The sequence below is a fragment of the Micromesistius poutassou genome (genome assembly GCF_964030765.1).
Source record: "Micromesistius poutassou genome assembly, chromosome: 15".
NCBI lineage: Eukaryota > Metazoa > Chordata > Actinopteri > Gadiformes > Gadidae > Micromesistius > Micromesistius poutassou.
This window is the reverse complement of record NC_140285.1, coordinates 1,257,541-1,281,967: the sequence shown is the minus strand read 5'-3', so window position 1 is coordinate 1,281,967 and position 24,427 is coordinate 1,257,541. Positions and strand designations below refer to the sequence as shown.

The 24,427-nt window shown below is 52.8% G+C and overlaps 1 protein-coding gene across 1 annotated transcript in view; it reads right to left on the bottom strand.

The window, feature by feature from the left end:
• Positions 1 to 5,575: 5,575 nt before the first annotated feature.
• Positions 5,576 to 24,427, bottom strand: part of LOC311359687 (band 4.1-like protein 1) — a gene marked incomplete at both ends in the record, with an annotated part of 44,377 nt that continues 25,525 nt past the window's right edge. Inside the window, 16 exon segments of the mRNA XM_084479744.1 lie at positions 5,576 to 5,581; positions 5,691 to 5,810; positions 5,987 to 6,067; positions 6,438 to 6,527; positions 7,128 to 7,187; positions 7,407 to 7,649; positions 8,249 to 8,360; positions 8,460 to 8,740; positions 10,125 to 10,175; positions 14,090 to 14,245; positions 18,599 to 18,677; positions 18,679 to 18,847; positions 20,385 to 20,560; positions 21,035 to 21,132; positions 22,295 to 22,447; positions 22,960 to 23,047. Coding sequence (XP_084335870.1) covers positions 5,576 to 5,581; positions 5,691 to 5,810; positions 5,987 to 6,067; positions 6,438 to 6,527; positions 7,128 to 7,187; positions 7,407 to 7,649; positions 8,249 to 8,360; positions 8,460 to 8,740; positions 10,125 to 10,175; positions 14,090 to 14,245; positions 18,599 to 18,677; positions 18,679 to 18,847; positions 20,385 to 20,560; positions 21,035 to 21,132; positions 22,295 to 22,447; positions 22,960 to 23,047 — 1,963 coding nt within the window.

The window sequence follows — 24,427 nt, the reverse complement described above, 5'->3', positions numbered from 1 at the left end:
CCATGGGAACGGCCTGTCTGCCCTCCGCATCGCCCCTGGTTACCGTCTCCGGCCTCCTCCTCCTCCTCCTCCTCACAGCCAGGACAGCGCTATGACAACCGTCTCCACACCCCTGGAGGAGCCCGTGAGAGAGAGGTGGTGCCCACCTTCACCCTCACCTCCACCCACCCGCCCCCCTCCCCTCGGCCCTTCTCCCCCCCCCCCCCTTCCCCCGCCGCCTCCCTCCCCTCTCCCCCCCCCTCTCCTCCCTTTACATGGCACACTTTGAGGAGATGTCTCTCTCTGCCTTTCATTCTGTTCCCATAACCTTTATATAAAAAGAAAAAAAACACTGAGAGGGAGATAGCGGAGGTGGCGTCGCTCTCTTTTTGTTGAAGCTGCTTTCATCGACGCACCGAGACACCGCCTTGACTGCGGCGTCTCTGAAGCGTTTCTTCTCCCCCCCTCCCTCCCTCCCCCCCCCCCACCCACCCCACCCCCCCCCACCCCACCCCACCCCCTCTCCTCTCAACTGTACCTTGACACTAGTGGATATTCTCAAAAGAGGGAAGCTGAAGAAAAAAAAAAAAAAAAAAGATAAAAAGGTTTATTCCTCGCGGTCGCGGTTGATATCAGCCCCCAGGAATCGGCTTACGTGCGTTCCTCAGCGGCTGAAGTGACGAGCGCCGACGCGTGGAAAAGCGCGCGCGAGTGCGTGCGGCGGAGAAATAATGACACGCCATATGAAGACGTTAAGCACTTAAGGCCTCCTCCGCTCCCGCAACGCGTCTGACCGGGTTCTGGTTCGGAGCTGGGGGGTGTGTGTGTGTGTGGGGGGGGGGGGGGGGGGTGGGTGTTGTGTATCTTTCCCTTCGAGCGAACTTATGCGCGAGAGGAATGAAAACCTGACGCTGTTCCCAAAGTTTCCCCTTCAGAGCGAGCGGCGGGTCTTACGGGCTCAGCTCTCTGGAGGAGAGAGGAGCCCCTCCCCGGTGCGGGCTGATCCCCGCCGGAGGATCCCGTCAGTGGATGACAGCGGGAGCGTTCCTCCGAGGGGCCTTTGTATTCCGGGGGGCTGGATCCTGCTCCTCTACGTGACGCCCCCGCGTCGCGTACCAGACGAGGATGAGGAGGAGGAGGAGGAGGAGGAGGAGGAAGACGAGAAAAGAAGAATCAGAAAGAAAGTGACAAACTTTTGCTACGGAACTCTAGGGATGAGCGCGACGCTGGCGGGAGCCGAGGGTGGAGCGGCTGGCGGAGTCAGCTCCGCCCCGACGGGGCGCTGGGTTCCCCACCGCGGCGCGGCAGCACCCCCACATTGGCTTCCATTGTAGAGCGGCAGTTTGTTTGTGTTCATCAACCCCCCCCCCCACCCCCCCCGGACCCCCGGCCCCCCGTCGTACCCTGACCAACACACACACACACACACACACATACACAATAGTAAACACACACACACACACTCAATCATATAAACACACAAGCATACACACACACACGAACGCGCAATCATACACACACACACACACACACACACACACACACACACACAATCATATATACAGACACAATCAGCACACACACAATCATATAAACACCCACACACACAATCATAAACACACATACACTGAATCATAAGACACACACACAATCTTATACACACACAATCATATAAACACACATACACTGAATCATAAGACACACACACACAATCTTATACACACACATACACTGAATCATAAGACACACACACACAACACACACTTTCATTGGTCTAATGTTTGTATGAAATCCTCAGGTCCCAAATAAGCCTTAAGTCTTTATGATTCTTTTTCCTTGTAATTCAAGTGAGATATCTATTTATTTGTTCCCCCTTTGCTCCCCTCGCCCTCAGTGTTTTATGGATAAGCCCCCCTCGCCAACACCCCCCCCCCCTCCGCCCCCCCTCGCCTGTCGTTTAAATTATTGTTCAGTTCCGGTCCATTCTGTTTCACGTCAACAACTTTGGGCTTTTCGTCTCAGAATGGACGCGCCTTGTGTTTTCCTATTTGTCTTTTCATGATTGCTTTGTGGTCTGTGGCCGTGAACAGTGGTGACCCGTTTCTTTTCGAACATCGCTTCAATACGAACGTAGGGAGTGGTGTCTGACTGTCAACAGTGGTTTGGCATGAGTCCCTCTATTGCTTAAGGATGTTTGGATGATTCAACCTGCTTTTAATAAATACAATGTCATTTTCTGCTTAATTGCGTTTTTTGGGGGGGGGGGGGGGGGCGGAGGGGGCTTTTCAAAGGGAAGATATTCCAAGCTATATATGGGATGGTGATTCAGAGCACTGAAATCTGGAATCTAGTTACGACTTTGAAACGTTTTCTTTGTTTTTTATGTTTGTTCATTTTGATTTGATTAGGGGTAAATGTCTAGGGAAATGGAGCAGAACTGAACCATTCAAGGAGGAAAGAGTCCCTAAGAAAATGAGAATATGTTGAGACATTAATTAATGTACATGAACTGCTTCAACAGAACAGCCAACTGCCCATTCACTAAAACAACACCAGTACGCATGAGTCCATTGGGAATTGTTTTTTAATGGTTAAAAAAAAGGAAGAAAAAAATACTGCATTGCTCAGTCAATGTAAGGAACAACAACACATACTTTTTTTTTTTCTCTTTAAATATGAACACAGCACCCAAACCGTTAACCTTATAGTCACACAGACACACACCTCTTCTCCTGCTCCCCGGTTCATCACGGCGTCAGAGGAGGAACGCGAGTACACTGTACAGCAAACACACAGCAACAAGCAAATATGGGCGGGGAGGAAGGGCTGTACACATCAGCAATGTTCAAAAGGTCTGCCCGCACTCGACCAATCAGAGCGGTTGCTCTGCCGTCGGTGGACCGTGGTGCATCGTGGTCCAGTGGTATATATTTTTTGCCATCATCAGGAGAAATGGTAACTTTTTCTTGAGGTGCTGTTCGATCCATTTCAAACCGAGGTTGACGTACTTCTATTTTTGTGGTCGTTTTTTTTTTTCCTTGACGAATAGATATTTCAGCCCGGTTCACGGCGGCAAAGATCTGGCTCCACCTAGTGGCCATCGATACCATCGGCAAAAAATGTGGTCATGCTTTCACAGTGCACCATTTCATATTTACAAGCCCAAGAATACATAACACCTTTTAATATTTTATATTCTCCCATTCATCTAGGTACACGCATCAGCCAATCACCTTCACAGGTCTGAACCCAAAGTATAAAACAGAGGTCTGCCGTTCAGAGACAGACAATGGAAGTTAGTTAACACACCACACGTTTGGACGGTTTACATAGGCCTACACCATCGTTATTTTGACCTTTACCTAAGAAAAAAAAGGCATTTCTTTATCACTGTCGACCCATCCACTCTAAACTAACACACCCAATAGAATTCTGCAAGAAGTCAGAAATTTGCGAAGAAAAGGTTGTTTTGCTAAACATTAATGTGGCCGTTGGCTGTGTCAGTTTCTGATCGTTTGTCAGTTTGGTATAGTTTCCCTTTTTTGTGTTATATAAAGTAGGTCATACAAAAAACTGTGTTCGTACTCCACTATCAGCACATCACAAAGTCTATGTCATTCTGCTAACATTCACGTATCGGGAGACGGGAGGAACAGGAACCGTTACTGAAACACTTCCCTCTCACTTGTCACTCTACGTGTTTCCAGAACGGGAATTTTACTCTTCCTTCGTCGTATAAACAGTGCACAACATCTCACAGGCTTACAATTCCTTACAAGAGTTTTGCAGATTGCAGAAATAAGAGGTTAAGTGGTGATTACTCTATAGCGGCATTACCTATGTCCGATAATGTGCAGGTCTACAGGTTCATTGTTTTTTTTTCCTGGTATAACCCGATCAGTGTGAAAATAACCAATGGCTGACGTTTATTATAATGCAAAAACAGAAAAGAAGAATGGAAATAAGCAGTAACTAAAGTGAGCGGTATAAAAGTAGGACTGCATTGGGAATAGCAAAACATAATTACTTTTCTGTCTCCCTATTATGCTTATGATTCAGCTGCACAAACAACGCATTTGGGCTACAAGCTTTTGTGGAAGTGTAATTTCCCCATGTGCCTACTTGGAAGTTTGTGTTTCAAAGTAGTTTCGGTCCTTTCATTTGAAACGTCCAATATCACATCGTCGCGGAAGCTATTAACCTCTTCTTGTTCAAGAGTGTTTCAAATTGAGTCTACAAGTACCTACAAGTAACTATCATGCAAATATTTTAAATACTATAATTTCACTACTGGAGTACAGTCATTTGGAGCCTATACTTCCTTTCTAAACATTGGCCTCATATATTAATCTCATCTTAAACAATATCTAAAGGAGGAGGAAATAAACAACATTAAAAAATAAGGTTTGAAATTAGTGACATGCTTAGAAATGGTATTGTCGTGACATGAACACATAACATATGCCGTCATATTGGGTCCGTGAAGACAACGCCCTCCCAAGTCTTACCAGTTGTTAACATAGAAACTCTGCTGTTCTTCTGTGTTTACTGCTTCATGGCCTTCTACTACAGCAATGCAGGACAAATGAAGCTCTTATCAAAACATTGTGGTCAGTGTTTCGCCAAACTCTGCCATGTGCGCTAGCCACTAGAGGGCTACTCTTACTTGGGCTCGCGGCTCGCAGCTCGCAGCACCCCCTAGCGAGTCTCCCGGAGAATGACACCCGGTTCGTTCATGTGTCTGTCTAAGCAAGTATGAAAACGAAGGATAGAAATCCGTTTGTCCCTGACTTAACCCTGTTTTTCCACACACATGCTACAGCACTAATCGACCATAGTACTCATTTACAAAGTGAGGAAGGTTACATTGACGCACACAACAAGTTTCAGTCATTTTGTCGCACATAGGCAGGCAGAAATTCCAGTTAATTTTAGTCCAGTTTTTCAGTAGTACAGTACCTCAGAAATACAAATGTCTAAGGAATGAGAAGAGGGTGATTCCCTTAATGACCTTGCCAAAAGGGTGATGCATACATGTCTGACATTGCCTGATTTTTGCCTGATTTAAAATATCAACAGATCAACAGTGATATATTTTCCCACTTAAGAGGGTAATCGTAGAAGACAGCTTGGTCGGCTGTTTAACTATCATTTAGCCATCATCCACAAAGTATTTCCAGATGTTAGCGGTTCTAGTGTCATATTGTCAGCCAATTATAGACTGTAGTATAATTATCTCAAGTGAAGTACATCTGCTCAACCACTCTTCTGAGAATATGCAATCATCTCTCAGGCGCAGTAGTGAATATAAATAACAATAATCCCCCCCCCAAAAAAATACTGAAAGTAAGTTACATGGTCGTGGTTTACATGTTAATATAAATTACTAATCAACACTAGTCCTGCCACACATGGCCAAGTGTGTGTGTGTGTGTGTGTGTGTGTGTGTGTGTGTGTGTGTGTGTGTGTGTGTGTGTGTGTGTGTGTGTGCGCGTGTGTGTCCATTAAAACCACCACAGGACGGACAGATGGTAATTTCAGGTTGCGGCTGCACTAACACTTCTGATCCTGTGGAGGGCGCCCTCGCCTGCGGAAATCAACACTGCAGAAGAGAAACGTAGAGGAGAGAAGGGGAATCAGAGCATGTCAACACGTGCCAACGTGAGGTAGTGCGGACCCGTGCCCCAATGTAAAAAACACAGCGTTCTTACCTTAGACATTCTGTGTTTCTCTGTGTCACTGGAAGACTCAGTTTCCCTGACAACGATCGCCTTGGTGACCAGCATGTCGGGATGCTGCTGCTTGGCTTCTTGGATCGCGATCGCCAAGGCCTGCGACACGAGAGGGGCGGACACCACGGGATAGTGGAACTGGGGTCAAACAAACAACAACAACAACAACAACAACAACAACAACAACAACATGCAGTTGGCATCCCAAGCAGCCTAAAGTAGAAGCTACAATAACAACAACAACGCAACCATAACAACACAACAGCCAGGCCCACCTGCTCCTGGTCCACGTCATCGTCTCCCGTGATGATAATCCGCTTCTCGATCCGCGTCTCTGAGTAGCCGCCCTTCACCGTCTGGAAGGACACACGCACACGCGCACACGCACACACACACACGCACAGACACACGTGCGCACACATATACACACGTGCGCACACACGCGCACACACGCACAGACACAGACACAGGCACACGTGCGCGCACGCACACAGACACACACAAACACGCGCACGCACGCACACCCGCACAGACACACGCACAGACACAGACACACGTGCGCACACGCACACAGACGCACACACACACACACACACACACGTCTTCAGCGCTGAGAGGAGCGGTGTTGTCGCTGGGTCAGTGAGCCCGCGGAGGACGGCTTCAGTGTGTCAGCGGAGGGGGGGTGGGGGGGGGAGGGGTGGGGGGTGGGGGGGGGTGGGTGCGTACCTTGGTAACCTGAGTGGTGGCGGAGGTGACGTTCTCGGCGAACAGGATGGGGGAGCCTGATGACTCCCTCCCCAGACTGCCCATGTGCACCTGCACGCCACGGGGGGGGGGGGGGGGGGGGGGGGGTAGCCGTTAGCAGGTTAGCATGAGAGATAATGACAGAGTCAGGCAGACACGACGCTATGGTTTGGTTTGCAGAGAGGAGCTCATGTACGGGGTGTCAGATGAAAATAGATTTGGTTTATGCTAATGGTCACAGATGAACAGTGTTTCTACTGAACATTATAGAATATTTCTATTTCTTTTGTGTGATGCTATGATGACGTCTAGGCCAAAATCTAGGCCAGACACACATTAAAGAAGATCTCTCTCTCTCTCTCTCTCTCTCTCTCTCTCTCTCTCTCTCTCTCTCTCTCTCTCTCTCTCTCTCTCTCTCTCAGATTTTTATCCTACTGATGAAAATCCCCAGGACACACACACAAGGACACTACTACAAACGCATGTTTGTAGTATGTATGTGTATGTTTATGTGTGTGTATATGTGTGTGTATATGTGTGTGTGTGTGTGTGTGTGTGTGTGTGTGTGTGTGTAGGTGTATTTGAATGTGTATGTGTATGTGTGCGTTTGCATGTGTTTGCGCCTGTGCCAGTGCGTGTGCGCCGAGCGTGTGTGCGTGTGTGTGTACTCACAGGGGAGACACTCTCTCTTGTAGAATAGGGAACGTCTCCGATGCCGCAGAGAGCGTGATCCTGAAACACACACTTTCATCTTAGCCAGCAGCTCCCTTCACACCCGGGTTCTTCAAGGAGCAGGTAGGGGCTAGAACCTCCTGCTCCAGGAAGCAGGGCGGTACACAGTGGTGTCGGGGGGTTTGAGCCCAGAATTCAACACCATCCTGAACCACCTAACGATTGACTTTTTTTAGAAACAAGCGTGCGGTATTTTTCCCCGCGAAACGCTTCGCTCACCTGATCCGTGAACTCGACGATGGTGGTGGTGACCTCGGAGCCGTTGGGCTGCGTCTCGGTCCGCACGTCCGTCCTCCTCATGGTGGGCGGAGCCATGACATCGCTGACTTCCCTGCTAAGCGGTGTGGGGGGGGCGGGGCCACGACCCACAGCGCTGTCTCTGTGCGATTGGTCCCTGTCCCTGTCCATCGACGACGACGACGACACGGGCACCGACCTCTTTGGCTTCTTGGGGACGACGGGCTGAGGGGAGACGAAGGAAGGAAGGGAACGAGGGAGGATACAAGACGTGCAAATCAATCAAAGAGCCAGAGACACGCAACAGCACCACCGCACCGCACCCCCTTTGTTTTATACATAAATTACATCAAAAAGACCACTAATTGTGCAGGTATCCTGGCAACAGTACTGCAGAGATCCACTTATCTGGCACAAGAAATTTAAAATGCGAGATCTCGAGAAAGAAGGAACAGAACCTATTCCTCCTCCATCCGTCCGTTTCCTTAACCCCCTCGCTCCCCCGATCACGGCCTGAAGGACGCCAGAGCATCCCGGGACCACTTCAGGAACGACATTTTGTGACTTTAATCATCGCAGCCTTCCAGCGAACGGCAGATGGCCGCCAGGAGGACCCCCGAGGGAACGCACACCGAGGCCGTGCGCACAGAAACCCAGACATACCGAAAAATAACGAAGGTCTGCGGAGACGCAAGACGCCCACCCACCCCCCCCCCCCCCCCACCCTCCCCCTCACTTCATCAAAACAAATCACCCGGCGGACCCCCAAAGCCACGACACACCCAGGAGACACATCAGGGTCCCAACCCCACTGCACACGCTACCTGTCCATCGTGTCGCTTGACATCTGGTCGCATCTGCGGAGTCGGGGCGGGGGGGTGCTTGGCTGCCGGGGGGCTGCTGCCGGAGACGGTACCCGGGGCAACAGACTCCTGTGCTGGGTGCTGGGTTGGGGTTGGCTGCTGATGGTGGTGGTGCTGATGGTGCTGCTGCTGCGGCGGCGGCGGCGGGTGGTGCTGCAGCTGCTGCTGGTACTGCTGCTGGTGCTGGAAGAGGTCGATGCCCATGCGCAGCCCGCCGTCGGGGGACAGGTCCCGCTCGCCCAGCTCCGTCATGCCGCGGGAGAACTCCTCCATGCCGCTGTGCAGGTCCATGAGCACGGTGAAGTCCACCTCCGCCTCCAGCGAGGAGGTGGAGCTCACTGTGATGCTGGAGCACTTGCGCTCGATGCCCAGGTGCGTCTCCTTCAGGTAGAGCGACTCCTGGTCGGCGTCCTCCTCCGAGGCCGAGCCCAGCCGTCGCTCCCATGGCTCCCGCTGGGGGGGGGAGGAGGAGGGGGGTGGGGGGGGAGGAGAGGGGGAGGAGGGGAGGAGGGGGAGAGGAGGAGAAAGGAGAAGGGGAGGAGAGGAGAGAGGAGGGGAGGGGAGGAGGAGAGGTGGAGAGGAGGAGAGAGGAGAGGGGAGGAGGAGAGGTGGAGAGGAGGAGAGAGGAGAGAGGAGAGGGGGAGGAGAGGAGAGAGGAGGAGAGGGGAGGAGGAGAGGTGGAGAGGAGGAGAGAGGAGAGAGGAGAGAGGAGAGGGGGAGGAGGGGAGAGGAGGAGGAGAGAAGAGGAGGATAGAGGAGAGGAGGAGAGAGGAGGAGGAGAGAGGAGAGGAGGAGAGAGGAGAGGGGAGGAGGAGAGAGGAGGAGGAGAGAGGAGAGGAGGAGAGTGATGTTCATATAGAGATCCATCACCTTAGACAACCTTTATTTCTTTTTCTCCGAACTAAATGATTTACAGGTGACAGGTTTACAGTGATATCACGCCACCAGGTGTGAGTGTGATCAGCCATTACAAGCCGTTTGAAAATCGTCCTTTTCCCTGTGTTTTAGTGACATCACAAGTGGGCGTGTCAACCTGGATGTAGGATAGGTCGTCGAGCAACGTTTGCCACAGTCCACTGGGTAGGCTGGTAGACTGATCTATCCAGCGTACATCTAGGTGGACACGGCCACCCGTGATGTCACTAAGGCACAGGGAACGGGCAGATTATCTAAACGGCTTGTACTGGCTGACCACACTCACAACTGGTGGCATAATATCACCCCTTTAAAATGTTTGATAGTATTACCATGAATGTCAATTATGGCCCCCATTGCCCTCCTAACCATCCCTGGAAGGAGGGACCCCCCCACTCTGCGTAGCTACTCAAGATTTCTTCCAAGCTCATTAAGGGAGTTTTCTCTCCCCTCTGGGGGGCTAGGGTCAGGGGAAGGGGTCATACACATACGCCCTGCTCAGCCCTTTGAGACTGCACCTGTGAGTAAGGGCTACACACATTGAATCGAACGTTCAATAAAAAGGTACGTGGATGGCTGTGGGAGGACACTACTTCAACACCAGCCCGGGTTCCAAGAGAACATTGATTTCACCGAGGAGTTTAGGATTGAATAAAGGGTTTGGCGGAGGAGGAAATACATCATTGTTTTTCGCAATCTCAGCGAACCGCACAAAGACCGACCCCGAGAGTCGTCTCAGTGTACTGATGGTGTTTTTCCCTCCTCCTCGTTGAGGGAGAGGATACGTCTGTCGAGGAGAATCTAATCTGTGCGTTTGCCGGTGTGGATGGATACGGGCTGTGTATCCGTGGAGGAGGGCGATGTGATTGGAGGTAACCAGCGCCAGAGAGCCGGGGGGGATGCGAGCCGAGTGCTGACTCACTGAGGTCTCCTTGAACGGCTCCTCCTGGATGGAAGGGGTGGGAGGCGTCTCCTGCAGAGGAAGAACAAGTTGAGCGATGAATACACACACACACACACACACACACAGTGTGGACACGCTCACACGCACACACACACACACACACGCGCGCGCGTATACACGCACTTAGTGCGGACACGCTCACACACACACACACACACACACACGCACACATAGTGCGGACACACTCACGCACACACACACACATACACACACACACACACACACACACACACACACACACACACACACACACACACAGGGTAACAGAGCGTGAACAGCGATACTTCAACATAAGGTTTACTTTCTATTCAGCAGACTGTCCAGGAAGTCCAAACAAAGATTAATGTTTACTATCATTTCCAACTCAACAAATAGTAGTGTCTATTTGTATAATTGTCTAGCTAAAATGAAAACAAGAAAATCTCCAAAGGACAATACTGGTCTGGGTGCTCAAACCATGGTCACCAATGCTCCTGGCTTATGGCCAATATAATGGTCAAAATTACAAAATGGCTGCCTTGTGGCGATTCTGCCGGAGAGCGTTTAGCTAGCATGCACCCGCCACCAATGTAAACAATGGCAATGTAGCATCTGGGTCTTTTCATCAAGGTAACAGTGAATCGGCAGTTAATTATGAAGATATGCCAAACACTCTTATCACGAAGACCAAAAGGCTTTATATATATATCTCTATGTTGACATTTGAGGCAGGTCCTCACAGGCTAAACGCTTTCACGCAGAATCTGTAATGTTGACAAATTATATTAGTAAGTAGTATTAGTAAGGGATGTTTGAGTGAAGCCAGACGAGTCGGTGACGACAATTGATGCCCAGGTATTGTCCTTTGAGCTTTTAAGGTAATCATGTCTTTTCACTGGCTGACTTAATTGCACAGCTGTCATTTTCCCTTTAATGACAAGTTGCCAAATTGGTACCAGAAAAAGCTATTATCGGTGGCATGCACATAGTATGCATTTTCAAGGCTGACATATTTCAAAAAGAAAGATGACTGCAAGTGCAATGGTTAGGCCATGCACTGGGAGGGTAAATAGATTCAACAAGACAAACTCAGAGCCAACCGTATTCATATTCACGAGGACAGCATATGAATACATACTGTAAGTACTGAACTATATTAGCTCATGTGCCTTTCTACCGGATGCGAGGAGGCAGGGTTGAACATTTGGATTCAAATGTCCTTCCAGTGGATTTACATTTCCTAAGTAAAACACTCCCAGAGAAACGTCGGTCAGAAAACGCTACTCATTGCATCACCTTGGGTCTGTGAGGAAAACAGGCTTGAGTACAAAGGAAAAGGTGTTAACGTGACACGTTAAAGGAGAAAGCCTACACCAACATCAAACACCAGCAACAGCATCACCTCTGGGGAAACACAGTTTATATCTCAACTCTCGGGATTGGTTGAAATTGAGCCAGGGTGATGGAAATTGACATACACACTACGGCAACTCTTGCATCACCTGGCACCGATTGGTAGGCGGCTTGTTTGATGCTATTCCTGTTGTTTGATGTTAGAGTACACTTGTTCTCAGAGGGGAGGGGTAGGAGAGACGCCCGAAGCTTAAGCAATGAGGACTATGCTTAAAGGCTACCAGGGCTCTGGAGAAACCAGGCAGATGTGAGGCTTTGCAGGGAGGAAGGAGAGAGGGGAGAGTGGTACGCTCCCATGGCCATATCATGGACGAGGTAGTTCAATGGAGCGATGCAAGGAGAGTGGGATAGTGTGTGTGTGTGTGTTTCTCACCCTGTCATACAAAGCCACGGAGATGCAGAATGGTGTGGGTCTATAGAGATACATGTTGGTCATTTGAAATGGTGAAAAATAACGAGGTTTCCTGCGCCATGGCCTCAAGCGCATGCAGTGCGTTCATATCCGGTGGTTTGATAAGCAGCCTAGGAGCCGGGTGGGGGGTGGAGGGGGGGGGGCGGGGTGGTGAGGTGGTTTAGTTTGGTTTTACCGCTTGCTTCCTCTTGCCGGGGTCTTGGCCGGGGATGCGGTGGGCGTGGCCGACCACGTGGGCGTGGCCGACGAGGTGGGCGGGGCCTCCCTCCACGCTGTTGGGCCGGCCGGGGCCGCCCGTGTCCCGGGACCACTGGTTCTTCAGCGGGAGGCTCAGAGGGGGCGCCACCACCGCCGCCGCCGCAGCCGCCGCAGCCGCCGCCGCCGCCGGCCCACAGAACAGGTGCACCTCCGGCTCCTGGAACCACGAGCCCGGGGCCCCGCCCGCGTTCTGACCCGTCGACCCCCCCGCCGCCGCCGCCGCCGCCGCCCCGTCCGTGCCACGTCCCCGGCCGCGCGGCGGCTGTGGCGAGGTCGCCGCCTTCGCCGCGCGAGGCGTCGGATGGCGGCGGGGTTCCGGCTGCGCGGGCGCGGCCGTCGTTGCCGCCGGCGTCGTTTCGTCGCGGCGCTTGGCCGAGCGCCTGGTCGGCTTGACGACCTCCGGCCGGCGGCGCGGCGCCCCGACGCCGTCCCCGTGCCCGGCGGGTTCACAAGGCGCCTGCGCCGACCGCCACACCAGCGGCTCCCCGAACGGGCCGAGGTCCAACGCGTCCGCCTGGGGGTCCGCCGGGGCGGGCCGCGTCTGGAGGTCCCGCGTCAGGGGGTCCCACGTCTGGGGGTCCCGCGTCTGGGGGTCCCACGTCTGGGGGTCCGCCTTGCCGATCCGCATCTGGGGGTCCCGCGTCTGGGGGTCCCACGTCTGGGGGTCCCGCGTCTGGGGGTCCCGGGTCAGGGAGTCCGCCTTGCCGATCCGCGTCTGGGGGTCCCGCGTCTGGGGGTCCCCTCGGTTCAGATACTTCTTGGAGCGCTGCGGCTTGAGCGGGATCTTCCTCGTGCCCCCCGGCTCCGAGCTCCCGGATTCGCCGCGTTCCTTCGCCCTCCCGGGGCCGGGCTCCGGGGACGTCTTCCCGGGCTCGCGCCGCTCTCCGCTCTCCGCTTGGATCCAGCGCTCTCCGCCAACAAGGGGCGACCCGGGCGGGGCCGAGGCATCAAAGACCCCCGGCGTCTCCCGGCGGGCGTCGTACTGGAAGTAGCACCGCTGGAACTCGCCGTTCTCTCGCTCCTCGGCAGCCGGCGAACCGTAGCCGTTCTGCTCTCGAGCGCCGTTCTTTGCGCGCGAGGCTCTGTGCGAGCGGCCGCCGCCGCCGCCGCCGCCGCCGCCGCCGCCGCCGTCGTCGCGATCCGTTCCTTCCACGCCGGAGCAGACCGGTTCCTTCTCAGCGTCCGAGGACGAGGAGCCGTCGCCTCTGGTGCGCAGAGAGTCCCAACTGACGACGGTGTCGTCCGTTTTCCCGCCCTGAGCGTCCGCGGGCTGCGTGTCGCTCCGGGACGCCGGTGCAAAGATCTCGCCGTGCACCGCCGCGTCTTTACGCCGCGGCGCATCGTTTGCGTTACTCTGGCCGCCCTTTGAACACACTTCCACTGGCGCCTCATACACATCCTGCGTGTCAGCCATTGTGGCATCATCAGTGGCCTATGTTGACATAGAGTAGACAGTTGCGTTAGGCTATGTATATGTTTTACCCTTTCCGTTTGATGAGCCATACTTTGGCGCGCTGTTTCTCTATGTTTTATAACCCTGCTCTGCGTTTTATCCCCTCTGGCTTCAAGGCTCGATCCAGGTGCGCAGGAACCTGCGTCAGTCTGAGTAAACCCTTTGTGCGTCCACTCAGCGAGTGCATCGACGTCCCTTTTTTCGAGGATTCGCGTTGCATGCTTTATGTATTATCGACTCTCCATTTTGACCGGTCAAACACACACTCCCACACAATCGAAAAACAACAGCTTGAGGCTGAAAGACGGGGAGGGGAAAGGAAAAAGGCGTCAACGCTGCGACGCTAAACACCGGTGAAGCACGACGCAGACGACCCCCCCCCCCCCCCCCCCCCCCCCCGAAGCTCACCTGCTTCCTCTCGGGCGTGCCTCCGGGCGGGGTGGTGGAGGACAGCCGCTTCTCCCGCTGGCTCAGCTTGCTGTTGGGCTGCCGCAGGGCCCTCTTCAGCTCGTTGATGCTGGCCTGGTGCTTCTGCAGCACGTCCTCCGGCTTGTCCAGGAACTGCTGCCGTCCACGCGCGATGGAGGAGGACAAGAACAACAGACGACACCACAGGACGCTCAGTGAGGAGAGCGGACTCCCACGCACTACCACGGCGCCCCCCCCCCCCCCCCCTCCAAGGGGGACACGAAGGGGCCACCTAAAGAAACACCTTCTTGGTTGTAATGCTAAGGCGGACTCTTGTCATTCAGGCGCTTTGATGTTTTTCGCTTCCATGGACTGAACTGAACCGACAGCCCTGTGAGACCGTACCTGGGATTAAGGGCTTTACAAATAACATTTTATTGAATTTGATTTGAATCGAATTGAACAAGCGCATTGCGCATTGATTTCTGTCCCCGGGCTCTGCCAGGGAGGAGAGTACCCCCGGCTGAAGAGCCAGAAGGGCTTGTTGGCAGCTCAATCTCCCGCTTTGTAGTGAAACGCGACGTCGAGAGCGGGAGGGAGAGCGGGAGGGAGTGGGCGGATCTCATCCTGAGATCCGTGTCCAATGGAGGACAAGAATTTTGGTGAAAAAAAACATCTCAAGGACAAAACCCCTGGATCTGGTTCATGCAATCGCGGCGCAGAAAACAACCAATGGCTTTACACCGCAGAGAGGCACGTGAGGCACGTGAGGGGGGGCATAAAGAACCGGAGAACGACAGGTCTCACACGCAGACCTGATTACAATCAAACCCACTGCGCTCTGCATTGTTCCTCATCCACACTCACATTCAGAACCCCCCCCCCCCCCCCCAGACAGGAAGGGACTGCAGGAAGGTTCGCTGCACTGACTCAGGCGTGGGGGGGGGGGGTGTCGTTCCCCAGGGTGCAGTGGGGCGTCCCCGACCCGTTAGTCACACTGACAGCATGCTAATCCACTGCTGACCGCTCCGATTTTGATGATTGCTTTGATTGTTTATCGTCGAGGGGTTTATCTGTAAGTGGTGCGACGGCACGCCGGATTGATAACTAAAACGTTTGATTTCATTATTCAACACTTCCCGGGACGAGCCTATCACCGCCTTGGGAAGACTTTGCTGTTTGGAATGATAATCTTGTGGTCTGAAACCGTTTGTGATTGGACGTTTGTGTATATCAGACCTTGAGTTACGATAGCAGACGTATGAGGTGATATGACAGGCGACATGTGAGTTCAGCGGGAACGATGTGAGCCAGAATGTTCGACTGTGGCACAATGTCTCATCTAAAAATAAACGCACGGGTGAGGCTCACGTTTTTTTTTGTCTGTCATCAATACTGAAAGTCTAAATCATGAGGGACCATGTAACAGAATTACATAACAGGACAAGGTGTTGGGAGAGGGAGAGGGAGAAATAGAGAGAGACAGAGAGAGAGACAGACAGACAGAGAGACACAGAGAGAGAAAGAGAGCTGGGACAATTAGTACCTCCTGTCTGGACCGTGTGGAGGCCAGATTCTTGATGAGATGATTCAGTTTGTGGATGAGGTGGTGGTGGTGGTGGTGGAGGTGGTGGAGGTGATGGGGGAGGTGGTGGTGGTGATGGCGGTGGGGGAGGTGGTGGTGGTGGTGGTGAGGGCGGTGGTGGTGGTGGTGAGGGCGGTGGTGGTGGAGGTAGTGGTGGTGGTGGTGGTGATAGTGGTGGTGGTGGAGGTGATAGTGGAGGTGATGGTGGAGGTGATGGTGGAGGTGGTGGTGGTGGTGGAGGTGATAGTGGAGGTGATGGTGGAGGTGGAGGTGGTGGTGGTGGTGGTGGTGGTGGAGGTGATAGTGGAGGTGATAGTGGAGGTGATGGTGGTGGAGATGGTGGAGGTGGTGGTGGAGGTGATGGGGGAGGTGGTGGTGGTGATGGCGGTGGTGGAGGTGATAGTGGTGGTGGTGATGGCGGTGGGGGAGGTGGTGCTGAGGGTGGTGGAGGGGGTGGTGGGGGAGGTGGTGGTGGGGGAGGTGGTGGGGGAGGTGGTGGTGGAGGTGGAGGTGGTGGTGGAGGTGATAGTGGAGGTGATGGTGGTGGAGATGGTGGAGGTGGTGGTGGAGGTGATGGTGGAGGTGGTGGGGGAGGTGGTGGTGGTGGAGGTGGTGGTGGTGGAGGTGATAGTGGAGGTGATGGTGGTGGAGATGGTGGAGGTGGTGGTGGAGGTGATGGGGGAGGTGGTGGTGGTGATGGCGGTGGGGGAGGTGGTGGTGGTGGTGGTGAGGGCGGTGGTGGTGGAGGTAGTGGTGGTGGTGGTGGTGATAGTGGTGGTGGTGGTGGTGATAGTGGTGGTGGTGTTGGAAGGACAGGATGTATAACAGGGGAGGGGGAGAGAGGTAGTAGAGGCGTGCAGAGACAAAGAGGTCAACATGCTGCAGGTGAGTCAGAAATACAACGTGGCCAAGATGGACAGACAGACGAACAACACTGAAAAGGACAATGGGACTGTAAACAGAAATAACTCAATGGTTTAAAATACATCTCGAATGACACCTCCCTCAGCCTGCCAGGTATTGGAGCCGGCGTTCAAGTGGACATAAGTGAGCAGGACTGTTTGGAGAAAGAGATTCTTCTGGTCTTTGACTATAGCAACGTCTCATCTCCTCAAGGCAGATGCGTGGACGCTGGTAAATGAATCCAAAGTAACAACATCATGAAGATACCAACGGCTTCATAAATATTCATCCGAGGGGAGTGTGATTTGCGATAAACTGCTCATGCCATATTTATATTTACCAGATCAATTAGGGGGCTGATGGACCCAGGGAACTGGTAATCGGGGCTAGCGTCTATGGATTTTACATCTTTCCCCACAGTGCTTCAGCAGGGTCTGCTTAATACCCGGGATAACAAGGTCCACAAAGGACAAAGCAGAGCGCGTAGGGAGGGACCCACTTAGAAGTAACTGTTTTCCTAGCAGTCGAACTCCCGCAAGTATCCTACTTTGATCTTGCTCGGAAAAACGTCTTTTAAACGCTGTTAAGTGTTTATGTATTTACTAGCAGTTTGTCCAATTTTGTGAAAGTTTCCCTGACGGGCCGTTAGTTGAAAGGTGGTGAAGTTTGCTCCTGTTTCACACGGGGATTGACCGAGTTTGGCTCTCTGTTGCTTCACACCGCGGAGCGTACCGAATGGGCTGTTTCTCCTCGGACGAGAAAAATATGAAACTAATCCTCGTGAAAAACGAAAGTCGCAGACCATGCTGTGCAAACACTCACACACACACACACAGAAGCACAAAAACAAACATAGACGCACACACACACACACAAACCACCCGCACACACACACGCACACACACACACACACAACAAGGCAGCAGAATGCAACAACAAGCAACAGCCAAGACCCACACACAGAGACAGCTCCACGCAGACGTCCCAGGTGGGTGGGGTAGAGTCCCCCAGACGGGAGGGGGGGGGGGGGGGGGTGGGGGGGGTATAGTACCTCTGGCTTTTGGTCTGCGGGTGAGCTCGCCTCTCAACCCCCTACCAACCCCCGGGGAGCAGGGGGGGGGGGGGGGGAAGAACAAGAAGAACAAGAGAGAGAGAGAAGCAGGGAGGTTAGTTTGTTAGTCAAGCGTGTTGGAGGAGAGGAGGTCCCGTGAGAGCAGAGGGGAGGACCCCCCCCCCCCCCCCGAGAAAGAAACAGGAAAACAGGAAGTCCAAACACTGTGGCGTTAAGGAGGTGAAGGAGGCGCAGTCGGAGTTAGGGGGTCAAAGGTCAGGAGAGGCTTTGAGTTTGGCACAGGAGAGGAGTTTGAGGCAAGAGGCAAGGAGGAGAGAGGGGGTGGTACAGGTGGTACTAATAGAGATGGCCAGAGAGTTAAAGATTTAAATGGATTAAAGATTTAGAGGGTTTCTGGTCAGTCATGCATTGTGTCTGATGATTTTGTGGAACGACTGACGCCAAAGTTCATATTTCATCAGCGCCTGTCACATCGTTTCCACTATGCTGTATGTTCATTACTCCAGGGGCCGTTACAACGAAGGTACAGGCTTTTATTCAGGCGGAATATGCAAGATTAATACTTTATCCGCCACTCTGTTCCCTTCATGTTTCAGTCACGCATCGAGTGAGCTCAGAGCCATTGGACGTGTTCAGAGCCATTGGACGTGTTCAGAGACATTGAACGCGTTCAGAGACATTGAATATGTTCAGAGCGATGGAACATGTTCAGAGCGATTGATTGATTCTGTTCAGAGCGATTGATTGAATGTGTTCAGAGCGATTGATTGAATGTGTTCAGAGCGATTGATTGAATGTGTTCAGAGTGACTGAATGTGTTCAGAGCGACTGAATGTGTTCAGCGCGAATGATTTGAACGTGTTCAGAGCGATTGAACGCGTAGACAGCGACCCATCCAAACGAAAGCCCCGTCGTGGGACGTCTTCTCCTCGGCCTCCCTGTCCTGTACCTTGTACTCCAGGGACCGGTTGGCCTGTGGACCGCCGTCCAGGTCCCCAGGGGACTCCAGGCCCTGGTCTGGTAGGGGTTACTGCTGCCTCCTGGTCCCCGTACTTGTCCTGCTGGTCCTGGTAGTGGTACTGGTCCTGGTCCAGGTCCAGACTGCCCTCCTGGTCCAGGTCCTCTCGGGACATGAACTGGGTCCGGTCACTGGAGCTCCGCTGGGACAGCTGGTCCAGGCTGTCCCCCAGAGCTGAGGCTGAGGAGCAGGAGGAGGAGCAGGAGGAGGAGCAGGAGGAGGAGAAGAGAGAGGGGGGGGGGAGGAAGAGGAGGAGGAGGAGAGGAGGAGGAGAGGAGGAGGAAGAGGAAGAAGAGGAGGAGGAGCAGGAGGAGGAGGAAGAGGAGGAGAAGAGAGAGGGGGGGGGGGAGAGGAGGAGGAGGAGAGGAGGAGGAGAGGAGGAGGAAGAGGGAGAGGAGAAAGAGAAGGAGAATGAGGAGGAGGAGGTGGAGGAGAAGTAGAAAGAGAAAGAGGAGGAGGCGGAGAACGAGAAGGAGAAAGAGGAAGAAGAGGAGGAGGATGAGGAGGAGAAAGAGGAGGAGAAGAGAGAGGGGGGGGAGGAAGAGGCGAGGAGGAGAGGAGGAGGAGAGGAGGAGGAAGAGGGAGAGGAGAAAGAGAAGGAGAATGAGGAGGAGGAGGTGGAGGAGAAGTAGAAAGAGAAAGAGGAGGAGGCGGAGAACGAGAAGGAGAAAGAGGAAGAAGAGGAGGAGGAGGAGAAAGAGGAGAAAGAGGAGGAAGAGGAAGAGGAGAGAGAGGAGGTGGGAGAGGAGGAGATGGAGAAAGAGGAGGAGGAGGAGGAGAAAGAGAAGGTTAGAGGAACCACCTGGAAGGCTATTTTAAAAGATTCCTGACGCATGTATTTACACTACGTCATTAGCTGCTTTATGACCTCTGGAGAGGGGATGGTCAAGGGCGCGGCTTTTAACTCTCCAATCAGAATCCATTGTTTTACGATAACATAAGTAACTTCTGTGCCATTGTTATTAGCATCCTTAGCTAAACATATATTATTCATCCATATTGCACTTTTATTATTGTGATGTTTATCAACATGAGCCCCGTCATTGACTGTTGTGTTACTATTGATGGACAATAAAGTTTTATAATATGATTATACAATATTGTAGCCCCATTAAATTAAATTAAGTACTTTTATATGGTTCATTTCCCAAAGTGCAGTATGTATGATGGATGATGTATGATGCAGTATGGATGGGAATATTAAGATGCACATTGCTCCAGAAATATCCCAGTGGAATGTTAAATAAAGCTATTAAATACATGATATAGACAGATCTGCATATTGGACGCATGTTGACTTGAGCTGACTGACTGATTCTGTGTGCGCCCGCTTTGATCCCAAACCACTCAGAAGTGCCTTTGGTGCCGCGTTCTGCACATCAAATGATCTGTTAAGTCATATTCAGAGTGAGATGTGGCGTCATCCATAAATAAAAATGCAATTTTAATCATAGCAGTCAGGAGAAACGTGTCTATTTCTAAAAGTACTGGAAAAAAAAAAACGTTCTGGGACTTAGGACTACTACTTAGAAACAAAAATATACATTTTCACCTTGCAGACGCTTTCATCCCACGGTTAAAACCCCGCTTTAAAAGGAGCACGTACGGGGATGGAGAGCTTACGGACGTCCACAACCATTCAGGGATCCAAACCCCCAACCCTCTGGGAGTCGACCCCCCCCCCGCGCCCCCCCCCCCGCCCCACCGACCGACTCACCTCCGTCCAGGCCGCGGGGCAGCTGGTACCTCTTGCTGACGGAGCGGTCGAACTGCGGCGCGGGCCGGTCGATGAGCGCGCTGGCCTGCCGCGTCTGGGCCTGGGTGCGGCCGCTGTACCGGAACTTTGAGCCGATCACCAGGAAGCCCTTCGGCGGCGGCTCGGGGGACACCAGCCTGCGTCAGGAAAGGGTTAGGGGGGGGGGGGGGGGGCCGTGTCAGAGAGGACGCTCAAGACAGACTTAACCTAATCCTGCCTGGGAGTTGTATCTGTAGTCAGTAGCAGTAGATGACTTTATTGTCCCCCGTCGGGGGTGGGTGGGTGGGGGGGGGGGGGGGCAGTTGGGTTGCTTACATCCCATAATAGGTGGGAAGCACCACCCGGTAGTGACACTCGGAAACCAGAAACCGCTCGGTGAGGGGGACAAGGCGACATTAGCATTCCCCTCGCGTGAGCCTCGTATAATCACTGTCTCCGCAAGGTCGCTGTGCCAAGACGTCACTGTGCAGTGAAGCATGCAAGGTGTGTGTGCGCACGTCGGCGTGTGTGTGTGTGTGTGTGTGCGAGCATGTGCATGTGTGCATGTGTGTGCATGTGTGTGCGTGCGTGTGTGTGTGTCCGTCTGTCTCCTGAGCGGTCCCATGTCCTACCTGAAGAAGGTGTGGTTCTCAATGCAGACCTTCCACAGGCGCTTGGAGGCCCTGTGGTGCGGCAGCTTGAAGCCTATGGTGCTCTCAAACTGTTCGTACTGCGTGAGGGGGGGGTGAGGGTGTGGGGGGGGGTGGTGGTGAGGGGGGTGGTGGAGGAAAGAAGCGGAGGTGGTGGGACAAGGGGGCGATGAGTTAGAATGGGGGGGGCGGGGGGAGGTGGGGGGGGGAGGTGGAGGTGAGGGAGTGCAGGATGGGTCGGGGGGGGTTGGGGGAGGAGGGGGTGAGAGTTGAGAGTGCACACGCAGTTGGATGTGAATCGGGTTTGCACCGAAAAATAGTGTTCACGTTCACGTTGATGTTTTTTGCGCTACACTTCGTTAAGCTCTCCATCCCTGGCTGAGTCCCATTGAACTGCGATATATATCAGCATTCACCGCATCATAAATCCAACGATCCCATACAGCTCCGTAATCAATGGGCTGATATGAAACCAGCGACAATCGGTTCCTTTCTTGTTCGTTCTTTCTCCTTCGCTCCCTTTCATCCCTTTTCTCTTTCCCTCCCGCATTTCTATTGATCCTTCAGTCCTTCCTTTTTCTTTCCTGCCCCATTTGTCTTTGTCACAGCCTGAGCCTAATAGGCCTCTCTGGTTAACAGACCTGCCTTAATATTTGATATTAACATGGCGTTGGCAGTATAGCACGCTCCCCGCGAGCTGTGCCCACTGTTAATGGCGGGAGATGAAGGCTAGAAATACGGCAGCGATATCAAACCGCTTCATCCCGGGAGAGCGGGAGCCGGTCGGGGGCGCTCCTGTGATAAGGACATATCTTTCACGCTTTCGAGACGGCGGCGACGGTACGGCAGATCTCTTTGTCTGGCTGAACACAGTAACTGACGATTATTCTTCTGGTTAACAATGGAAACCTACCTGGCTGTCAGCCCGGCTCCCTCAGCCGTCGCTAAAGATACGTCAAACTCGACAGGAAATTAACTTTAATAAGTCGATCGCTGGCTTATGCCACCAGCCGAATAGTTAAACTTTGACGACGGTATGAGCAGATATAAAAAGAGGGGGGCTGGGCCATGATCATACCGTCTTGTTACCTTTGTTTGTGTTTGGGCCGACTGTCAGAAGGCTTGGACTGTTATGAAATCGCGTCGCCGACCTTTCAGACTAAAGCTACGGATACGAAACGAGGCCGGGGTAGACGGTAGCGGCGAGGCCGCCAAACGGGCGCGTCGCACCGCCGCTCTCACCTCTCCCGGGCGGATCTTGATGTAGAAGTTGCTGCGCTTGTAGGAGATCTTCAGGATCTTGGGCCAGGCGAAGCGGTTGATGCGGAGGCGGTCCCGGTAGATGAGCAGGCCGTTGGCACTGACGCCCAGCATGATGTCGATGCCCTCCGAGTCCTTTTTTGAACATCAAGAACACGGGTCAGAACAGACGCCGAGCGCGCTCCAGCACCTCAGATGTGTACTTCAGATCTGTGCCGGGATGAGCGCCGCTGCTTGGCCATGTTAGTATTTGTATCTTATGCTAATTAGTAATCCCCATCACTAGATCAGAATCTCACTTTTTTTTTAATCAGAATCCTAAAATACACACAGTTTGATATTTAGTTTGAATTTCTTCTGCTAATTAGGCTAGCGTCTGTCCGTTAGGGGACCTGACGCCCTCCTAACATCCCCGGAAGGAGGGGATCCCGTACTGCAAGTCTTCCCAAAGGTTCCTCCTTGAAGATGACAGGACCTTTTCCTCGCTCCTTAGGGTGCTAGGGTGAGGAGGGTGTCGTAACCGGGGCCTGTGAAGCTCTTTGAGACGGTGAGTGTGATAAAAAATGGAAATGGACAGCATGAACGACGGACACGGACTCCTGCTACTGGCTAAGAACACAGGGTGTTGACCGGCCGCATCGCCGCACCTTGGCGTGGTGGAGGTCGACGCCGTACATGGACAGCTTCTTGGCGTTCTCCAGGAAGTTCATCTCGGCCTCCGCCGGGCTCATGCCCCTGAAAAAGGCACAAACATCCCATGGTGTCTCTCGTTAGTCAGCAAAGTAAAGCGTTCCCGTCACGGCTCTTCACATCTCGCGAAGCTGCTCCTAATGCTATTTAATCTTAACGCTATTTACTCGTTTAGTCGTTGATGCTGAATATTTTAATCCACACCAACGTCAGCTGGCAGGGGTCTGATGGGCTCAGCAACGTTAACGAGGAGAGGACGGACGTCGTGGATCACAGCCAGCACCGTACAGCCGGAGCCAAACCCCCTCACCACTCACCACTCACCACCCGACTAGCCTGCACCTCAACACCAGGGGGGCCAAACAACGCTCTACCATCGCAGCACGCTTACGGCTCCAGGTGAGCATGCTTAGAGATGCAGGTGAGAACACTTACGGATGCAGGTGAGCACGCTTAGAGATGCAGGTGAGCACGCTTAGAGATGCAGGTGAGCGTGTCAAATCCTATCAGGCTGCCTTCTGAGACGGAGCGATTGAACGCGTCCTTCAGAATTCAGTTCAGAATGCGTCCGTGGAGTGTCCTTGTTCCCGCATATTAGAACCCTGGTCAGGTGCATTTATATACACAAGGCCATTGTGTACCACTAACCCTGTACCAGGCAGCGCATCTATCAGTGGTCCCCACTGGAGGGGCTTTCATATATCACACACACAGATTATAATAACATATGGTAGGACATTTACACACATATTACAATGAAGTATGGTAAATGATATTCATAAATATATTGATTGATGATGTATGGTATATTATATTCATAGATATATTATCATGATGTATGGTGGACGTTTGTATCTAATCGTCTTACGATACCGTCGTACGCATGGATTTGTTTCTTCATGTGTGGCTCCAGTGTGATTGGTTGATTGCTGCTTGCAATATTAAACGCACCATTGTGCACCAAATGATTCGATGACTCAGCTTCAATAATAAAACGATTAAAACCTGCCAGGCCTGGCACTATTCCTCCAGAATACAGAACGCAACGCACGATGGTGAGCTGGGACCATTATGCAGCATAATAATACAAACTAACATCCCCAATCCATCTGTTCCACTTCCTTTCTCAGAAACTGGGTCAGGCCTCGCTTATAATTTCTTCCCTCACACGCGTCGATTTGGATAAAAAAGCATTTTTTCCTGCTCAACAAGTAATAATGATAATAACGACTAAATGCAAACATTAAATATAACAACACCCAGCGACACAAGACCCGCCCCCACCAGCACCACCTCCCCTCACCCTCCCGTCACCCTCCCCTCACCCTCTCACCTGTAGTTGTGGTGCACCATCACCCTCCCCTCACCCTCCCCTCACCCTCCCACCACCCTCCCATCACCCTCCCATCACCCTCCCCTCACCCT